The 9520-nt window shown below is 41.0% G+C and overlaps 1 protein-coding gene across 1 annotated transcript; it reads left to right on the plus strand.

Moving 5' to 3' along the window:
• Positions 1-1718: 1718 nt before the first annotated feature.
• LOC143516400 (uncharacterized) lies at positions 1719-5352 on the plus strand. Its single transcript, XM_077007949.1, has 6 exons — positions 1719-1926; positions 2702-3096; positions 3418-3993; positions 4681-4750; positions 4842-5007; positions 5190-5352. The coding sequence occupies exons 1-6, from the start codon at positions 1719-1721 to the stop codon at positions 5350-5352; spliced, it is 1578 nt and encodes a 525-aa protein (XP_076864064.1).
• Positions 5353-9520: the final 4168 nt, after the last annotated feature.

Raw genomic sequence — 9520 nt, forward strand, 5'->3', positions numbered from 1 at the left:
AGTATGAGAATGTGCATTCTCGTGTAACAAACCCTGATGTTCTGCAAGATATTTGGGATGGACAGGCTGTATTGCAAAATGAATTGTTTCAGACTGAAGGAACATCTTTAGCCCTGTAACTCTATCAAGACTCATTTGAGGTAGTAAACCCACTGGGTTCAGGGAAAAAGAAACACAAGGTGCCTGCTGTTTATTTAACTCTAGGTGATATCCTACCACACTATAGATCAAATACTGATCACATGCAACTTGTGCTTTTGTGCAGAGAACAAGATTTTAAATATTTTGGACAAGAAGCAGTTTTTAGGCAGTTGCTGAAAGATCTTAAGGAGCTAGAGGATAGTGGTATTATCCTGAAGGATGGCCATGTTTTGAGGGGTGGTTTGTGTGCCATAGCTGGGGATAATCTAGGCTCTCACAGTATTGGAGGCTTTCTGGAAAATTTTTGTAAGAGTGCATATTTTTGCCGATTTTGTGACATTGACCGAGAAATGTTTCAGTCACATCCATTGTCAACTGGCACAACAAGAACTGTCCAGTCCTATCAAGAGAATCTGCAGGATAGAGAAGTAAATGACAAGGACAGTGCAGTTGGCATAAAGTTTGATTCAGTTTTCAACCAACTTAGATATTTTCATGTGTGTCAGCCTGGTCTACCTCCATGTCTGGGTCATGATCTCTTTGAGGGTGTCGTATCATTTGACTTGGCACTGTACATTAATCATTTAGTAACTCAGGAAAAGCATTTTACCTTTGCAGAGTTAAACAGATGCATCAGTCAGTTTAAATATCTTGGTGCTGATGCTAATGACAAACCTCCTGAAATGAGCCCAGGCAGTGAAAAGTTGTCTGGACATGCTGTGCAAACCTGGTGTCTTTTGAGACTACTACCTCTCTTAATTGGGGACAGAATTAAAAATCCAGAAGATAGTGCAGTATGGCAGTTGGATTTGCTTCTGTGACAAATAGTTGGTTACATATGTGCACCTGTTATTACTCCAGATCAGGTGGCCTATTTGAAAGTTCTCATTGATGAATATATTGATTTCAGAGCTCACACCTTTCCAGAGCGTCCCCTAAAGCCAAAACACCACTATTTGTGTCACTACTCTGCACTCATTATTAACTTTGGGCCTCTTATACGTTTGTGGACATTACGATTCGAAAGCAAGCATACTTATTTTAAACAGTGTGCTCGAAAATTGCACAATTTAAAAACCTATGCGCAACCCTGGCAGAGAGACATCAGCTCCTCCAGGCATACTTGAGTGCTGGCAGTATGTTTCCTCCTGTAATTCAGATTGACAAGGGAACTGAATTTTATTCCAGTGACTACAGTGATGAGATTAAAAAGGCAATGTCTCCATTTGATTTTGTGTCCAGCAATACAATTGCTGTTAATGACATAACTGTAAAAGGTACAAAGTACAAAAGGGGGATGTATGTAATCATTGGAAGGGATGAGGAAGGTTTGCTAGTTGGAGAAATCAAGCTTATCTTGGTGCATTGTGATTCTCAAGTGTATTTTGTTGTAGAGAGATGGCAGGCTCTGCAACTGGTTCATTTGGGTGTCTATTCACTGGAAGTAGCAGCTCAGACCTCTACTTTAATTTGCCTGAAGCAAGGAGATCTTCTTGATTATTACCCATTACCAGAATACAAGGTATATGATTTATCCATAGTTATTCTCCATCACTCATTCCCTTCTTTGTAGAAGCATGTCTTCTACTGCAGAGGAGATAAGAGAGGCAATCTTATCAGTACTACCAAGCTTGCCAGAACAAACCCTATCATGCCTACTGGAGAAACTGTTGAGCACAGGGGTGGAATGCAAGTCAGATTTGAAGCTGATTAAAGAGGAGGATCTGCAGGAACTTCTCAGACCTATTCAGTGTGGCAAACTACTACAAGCATGGAGTACTGAAGGTAATGTTCCTAATTATTTAAGTGATTAAAATGTTTGTCAGAAAAGGTGCCTTTAATTTTTTGGTATAACTTAATGAACTTTTATTTAAAATGAACTTAAATATAAAATAAGCTGAGAAATTAAATGTTTGTATGTAATTTTATTAAAGTAACGATCTGCGCTGGGCAGAACAGGGAGGCGGACACAAACGCTGAGAAGAGCGAGATTTATTACAGGGCATTCCATAATCGTAGTCGAAGTCACGGGCAGGGGTCACAACGGGAGAGCCATCCAGATTAGACAGGTACAGGGGCATGATAAGGACAGACACGAAACAAAACCAGGCTGAAATAACACTGAACAGAGAATAAACCAACAGAGAGTATAACACCGGGAACAGGGCACACGAATCACAAAAGCGCGAGGGAAAGAAACAACCAAACATCCAAAACAACCGACGAGGGACAAGGGACACTCAGGGACTATATATACAGGACTTTAAACAGGGAACAGGTGCGGGCAATGACACAGGGGTGTGGTAACAAACGAGGAATCACGGAGACAAACGAGCGGGGCAGGATAAACAGGATAAACGGAATACAGACATAAGGGAATCCAGAGTGACAGCTAGGGGAGGGGCCGCGGCCATACGTGACAATTAAAATAGAATAGAATTACCATAATTGCTTGTATATTTGAAACAACGTGTCACATTGTTGTAATGTTTTCAGAAGACTTGCAGACAGAGACCAGCAGTTCATCACCTGTAGACATATCAAGGAGTTCATCTTTGAGAAATTCCCTGCTCCATCACGCAAAGTCCAGCCAGCACAAACAGCAGGTCCAGCACAGTAGAACTCGATACATGGCCCGACAGCTTCAAGGTCCCATGGAGCAAGATGCCTCATGGAATAAAAATGGCTATAGCCAGAGAGCAACGCCCTACTCCTAGAGATCGTCGGGAGATGGTTCGAATCATCGTAGATGAAATGCGTCTTTCCGAGCTTAATCCAACAAGATCAGATTGCTTTACTGTTGCCAAGATGATTGCAAAGCCATATCCCAAAAGTTTTGCTGACATTCTGAAAGATGGCACCAGAATTGGGAGTGGTTATGCCTCTCTTGTAAACCAGCTGAAAACTCGTGTTGAACATCTCAACCGTGACAGCATGATAGCAAGACGCAGAAGGGTCAAAGGAGTCTCTGGTTCATCAGCTAAAAATCATCAAATCAAATTTTATTTATATAGCGCTTTTTACAACAGTTGTTGTCACAAAGCAGCTTTACAAGTGCCGAGTCCTAGCCCCCAGTGAGCAAGCCAAAGGCGACAGTGGCAAGGAAAAACTCCCTAGTTTTTTGCATGAGGAAGAAACCTTGAGAGGAACCAAGACTCAGGGGGGGAGCCCATCCCCCTCTGGCCGACACCGGTCACCATGACAACAACAACAATATAGACAGAATGTAGACAGAATGTAAAAGATGCAATAATGTCCATTTAGACAGAATATAAAAGATGTAATAATGTCCATCATGGTGTAGGCATCCGGTTAGGCAGGAGGTGGCCGGCCCAGGATGGATCGCTTGTCTCTCCTCATCTCATTATTCCTCAAGCAGGCGGGCAGCCATGTGGAGAAATGAAACAGGGAAAATTAGCTCTGTATGAGGACATGTACAGGACAGGTAAAATTATAAACCCTCGCGAGGGTCCAGCAGGAGCAGACAGAGGGCACCTCACACAGTTGATGGAGGCAACATACTACCTGCAGCGCAAAGCCATCAATACAAGTCCAGCACCAACAATAGTGCAGCTGAGAAGTGGCTGGCCTTATCTTTTCACACAGAAGGAACTTTACAATCACTTCAAATTACTCACAGATATCTCCATCCTTGAAAAAATGGATGATTCAATTGAGGACAGAGGAAAGATGATTGTGCAGTTTTTCCGGCAAAAGCCAACAAATGAAGAAGTTACACGAATCTTGTCAAGGTTTGATGCCATTGGTTCGACCATACTGGGCCCATGTGTTGTCCTCCTGCTAATGGCACACTTCAAAGAGAAGTCTGAGGCACTGATTTTACAAGTTGATGTAAGTGTTCATTTGATTTGCTTTTACAATCTTAAGATTGAATTGGTTCAGAGTGAATTTCAAATTGTGTCAGTAATGTTAGTAGACCAGCCATATGTATTACTGATGTATTAAGTATGCACTGGCCTTTGCTTCCCATGCACATAAGTGAGCCTTGAGCACCTGTGTATATAACCTTGTCATGGGGTCACTGTCCTTCCTTGGACCACTTTTGGTATGTAGTAACCACTGTATATCTGGTTAGTACCAGGATATTCAAAGTCATCTTTTTTTTTGGGTGCTCTGACGCTCTAACCCAATCGTTTATCCATCAGAATCTCACCCTTGTCACAGTCACTCAGATCCATACTCTTGACTATATTTACTATTTCCAACACCTCAACTTCAAGAACTGATGTTTCACATACTGCCTAATGCAGTGGTTCCCAAACGTTTTCTGCTGTGCCCCCCTTTAGTAGATGGGAATATTTTTGTGCCCCCCCCCCCCCCCCCCCCCCCCCTGCGCCCAATATTTTTTTTGGGGGGGGGGGGGGGGGTGGTGTAAGTTGATGAGCGGAGAGGAACCACTGGCCTAATGTATTCGATCTCTTGACAGGTCCCACGGAAACAAGATTATAAATAATATTCACGCCACCCATCAGTGACTTTAATGTTATGTCTGATCAGTGTATATATTCTGTGTTTCAGGCCACAGCTACTCCAGCAGATGTGGAGAGATCGGTGTCTTTACCAGACTCCCCAAGATTGATTGTTCAAGGTAGCACCAATTTAGTTCGTTTTTTTTTTTTTTTTTTACTTTGTTTGCTCTAGTAAATATATTTATATCCATGAATGTTTATTGACTTAAGGTGAGACACTCACTTCAGTGACATGGGTGATGAGCATAGAGGGTCAGGTGGTATTATCTCTACATCCCAATTTTGTGGCGGGCCTGGCAAATTTGTTTGCCACGTTCTACAATTTCAACCTGGAATACCAAGAAGAGGCCTCGTGCACGCTGGAATTTATCCAAAGGTAAATAATGTTGTCATAGTAGAATATACCCTGACTGGCTACTTTATTACCCAAGTACATTTGCACTCATTTTCCATTTAATCAGCTCCAATTTTTTTGTCTTGTAGCTTTTGTGCAAAGTGTAGCTTCAAGTTAATGTCAGCTATACATTATAATTCATTTTTGTGTGTGTGTTTTTGTAGGTGTTTTGTGGGGATTAACCCAACTACTGGCTCCAAGAACTCCACTGCAAAAGTTGTCAGCAAAGCAACTGGAAAGGTAGTGGAGAAGAAGAAACACTCGATGAATGCCAACGTTTGCAGCCTTCTAAGAAAATTAATGGACTTTGACTGGCTGTGCATGTAAGTGTAATGGGAATGTTGTGAGCACAGCAAAGCATGCAATGTTTATTGATGTAGGTTTACTTGTGTGGTGAGAGTCATGAATGTGGAGTTTAATTTGTTTCAAATATCTACATTTTATATGCTTTCTAATAGTATAAGTGCTTTGGGAAAGTTGTTCCTGTAGCTCTGCTTTCAGTTTCATACTGGATTCCAGTCAAGATTGATGTGAAGTGTAAGTATGTAATGTTTATTGTTGTTGGTTCAAGAAAATGGCAGCCTGTTTATAAGGTCTAGATCAGTGATCAATAGTGTTTCTAGAGAGCTACTTTTCTGCCAAGTTCAGTACATACTTGTATCCACTGCTTTGTTAGTGTTGAAATTTAACTCTGGATATCTCCAGGATCATAGTTAGTGACCGCTGATCTAGATCTAGTTGAGTAGTTTAAATGTGCATGGTGACAATTTTAGAGTACAATTTTTGGCTAAATACTAAATAAATAAAGACTAGTCTGTTAAATGTGAGCCTAGTCTGTCTTGTACTGCTGATAAATTTGTATTAATATCAATGACAGTGTTCTCATGCCAGTTCTGTTAGAATAAAACTGGAAGTAATTGCACATTTTATATTGATATTAAAAAGCTGAATTGAACATAAGCTGTTGTATGCAGTATTATTTGCTCAGTGCATGCATAAAAAACTTCATACAATTACCGGTATATGTCAAAATCCACTCTTCACACCAGATATTTAAATCAATTAGAAAACTTTAGCTAATTGTAATTTTTACAGTAATATATCAGTAAAACATTACAGTACTTTATTGGCAACTCGAGTTGCCAAGTATCTACTGTAATTGTTAGAATTACTGCTGATTATTGTAAAGACCAATTACAGTATTATAACATATTTATTGTTGATAAAATTTGCTGTAAATAAGTGGTAATTGTGACGCTGGGCGGCGACAGACGGACGAGACACAGAATCCGTACTTTGGCTTGACAGACGTCACTTTTATTTTTACAAGTATTACGCAATCAGCGCACGAATAACAAATAGGTACACACAACGTGTAGACTTAGACAACGACGAGCACAGGACACTGCGCGAGCGCACATTAAATAGACAAACCACATTAGCCCCACGTGATCACGAGACGATTCACAGGTGAGACTTATTAATCACATGACAAAACCCTAACCACGTATATACACTGACGCAGACAAGGCACGTGGACAACGTTGACACACGCCCAAAAGGGAGGGGCCGGGGTCCTCAACGTGACAGTAATAGTCTGTTCTTTACTTACAGTAAATTCCCATTATTATAATACAGTAATATTTTGTAATTTTTGTCAGCAGAACATTACTGTTATTTTACAGTCTTTTATTGGCAACTTTTTTGCCAGTAATTTACTGTAGAATTTACAAAATTCTTACAAAATTACAAAATTTTTTACAGTGTATGTGAAGATATTTTATTGGTACAGAGGGCATTGGATGTAAGTGATTGGTTTGGGAGAGCTTCAGGGGCCAAACTAAATAAAGGGAAAACAGAGGCACAGCTCTTTGGGCCATGGGGGGACATACGGATGGTTTTAGACGTGGATTTTAAAGACACAAATACGAAGATTTTAGGTTTAAAGCTTGATCTACAGGGAGGTGGGAGTGGGAAGTGGACAGAGACATTAGGTAAAGTTAGACAGCGCCTGGGATTGTGGGGACTGAGACAGTTGACCATAGAGGGGAATATTTGAATTAAAAAAGCAGTTGTTATTGTGCTCTTTTTTAGTGATGATTTCTTTTAGGTCTGGATAGAGCAATCTTTTACTTCCTGTGAGGGTCCAAATGGGAGCTCCTGGGGTGGGAAACAGAAGAAGTGACCAGACAGGTGGGAAGGGGCTCCCAGACCCTCACCTGTTTTTAGAGAGCAAGTTCATGGTGCTGCATATGACGTATGCAACATCTGTCAAGACTAGCATGATCATCATGACAAGATTTTGGATGGGATCATATTTGCAGAAGTTACATATTTTCACTGCCACACAAACAGGACTTTATAGGGATTTTTAGTCAAATATAATTTGGAGACGGGTGTTTTAAGTGATTTGACAAATGCTAAAGTCTGCCAGCAGGGGAGGTCCACCCACAAGAGTACCGACAAGCAGTAGTCGGGGTGGGCCAGGGCATGAAACAACAGCCAGCTAAAGACTTTGAATCACTCTGGCTCACCCTAAATAGTGTGAAAGGCTGCATTGTGGACCTCCCGCAACCTGCTGGTGGGGAAGCACATCATGGTTCCCCTCCACACTATGATAAAGCTGGCAAAACCATCTACACTGCAGGTGGCACCGGACATCGCCATTCGGAGGAGGGGGCAGAGGCCTCATGCAGGGGGGGTCCCTGCCACCACCAGCCCCGGCTCCCGCGGACGTTCTCTGAGGGGATAGCATGCCTGAGAGGGAACAGCGGACTAGGACGAGGATTTCTGTTACTGTTTTTTAACGTCTTTTTTTACAGTGTAGTTTTGTCCTAACTAGATATTTAGACATAATACTGCTGTAATACTGCGAAGTCGTGTTCAGAGGTGAACTTAGCCAGTGTGTATTTTATTTAAAATAATGAATACCCTTGAGCCAGTGTGGCTTTGGACATAGATAATTCTGTGCCATGATAGATAATTAAAGTCTAACTCTTATTTATGCATAGAAACATAAATCGACAATATAATCTGTAGCGTCATTATGCGCGGATAAATGAGGGGAATCGGAATTCAACACAACACCGGCTGAAAGACCTGACAGGCATGAACTCTGAACTGTCAGGCACCGTTCAGAAACTGATCAGTTCAGTTAAATGTACAATGAGTCCCCGCTTAACGATGGGTTTAGAGACTGAAACCCCTAGAGACTAACCCCTAACCCTAACCCTGCATAAATAAGTGTTAGACTTTAATTATCCATCACAGCAAATGGCACAGAATTATCTATGTTCAAAGCCACACTGGCTCAAGGGTGTTAATTATTTTAAATAAAATACACCTCTGACCACCACTTTGCAGTATTACAGCAGTATTATGTCTAAATATCTAGTTAGGACAAAACTAGAGTGCTCAATGAACTAAGTTATAATCACTGTAACTCCCGAATATCATCTGTAGCGTTTTTATGCGTGTGCAAACGAGGGGACTTGGAATTTGGCACAACACGTTCGTTTGAAAAAAATTCTCCATCGTGCCTGCTGCTTGCATGTGTTCAATGAAAATGAGCACTTTCTTCTTTGATTTACAACTTTGTCCTACCATCTGATTAACTTTCTGTTCCACCCCTGACGGGTGAAGATACATCTACAGAAAAGCCACACCTCATTATATGTCGCATGGTTCAAAGCGTGAGGGAATAAGTAAAGGTTTATAATCTGGAAAATACAGCTAGCAATCCCGTATTATATTCAATTCTGGCACAAATTCAGCATTTTGGTTTTGAATGCAAATTCTTTATCTCTTCAATAAAGAGATAAAGTGCATTGAAATGTAATTTAATAGTGCTTCTGTATGTTTGTATGGAAAAGCAATGCATTTTGTGGATTGCATTTCCATTTTTGCCTAGTAGGGATTACTTTTCAATTTGGCACTGATTCCTCACCATTAATGAGGAGGCCAATGCTGCTGTGAGAATAATAGGAAATCTCTTAACGCCAATCATAGTGCCACTTCAAGGATAAAGTTCTGCCTTTCAGGAGAAACAGCCAATCAGCTTGCTGGCTTTGCGGGCGCAGAGGAGAGCCCACCCCCACACCCTAGCCATTTTGGCAGCAGGTTGCAGAAAATGGATATATGGCGTTTTTTCAAGGAGAAAGGTAAAGGTAGTTAACTATGTAAACTGTGATGACATTGTTTGTGGAGCTATCTGATAGCAGGTTAATAACACATGTCTCCGAATCAAAACACACAGATCAAACCCACTGTGTGCTTAATAAAATGCAGCTTGTTACTAGTCAGCTTCGGAATTAGTTAGCTAACCTAGTTAGTTAACCGACCTAGCTAGTTAACCTAAATAGCTTAGGTAGTGAAGGTTTGAGGAAAAAAAAACATATAGCTAGTAGGGATTACTTTTCAATTTGGCAGTAATTCCTCTCCATACCTCATTAATAGTACAGCTGAGCGAAAAAGTTCGGGGCTACTGGATAATCAT

The sequence above is a fragment of the Brachyhypopomus gauderio genome, chromosome 6 (assembly GCF_052324685.1).
Source record: "Brachyhypopomus gauderio isolate BG-103 chromosome 6, BGAUD_0.2, whole genome shotgun sequence".
Classification (NCBI taxonomy): domain Eukaryota; kingdom Metazoa; phylum Chordata; class Actinopteri; order Gymnotiformes; family Hypopomidae; genus Brachyhypopomus; species Brachyhypopomus gauderio.

What these genes read in the sequence shown, in the direction of transcription:
- LOC143516400 (XM_077007949.1), top strand. Translation starts at nt 1,719, where the DNA reads ATGTCTTCTACTGCAGAGGAGATAAGAGAGGCAATCTTATCAGTACTA. An exon ending in CACTGATTTTACAAGTTGAT is followed by an intron (nt 3,994 to 4,680) that starts GTAAGTGTTCAT and finishes TCTGTGTTTCAG; the next exon opens with GCCACAGCTACTCCAGCAGA. An exon ending in CCCAAGATTGATTGTTCAAG is followed by an intron (nt 4,751 to 4,841) that starts GTAGCACCAATT and finishes TATTGACTTAAG; the next exon opens with GTGAGACACTCACTTCAGTG.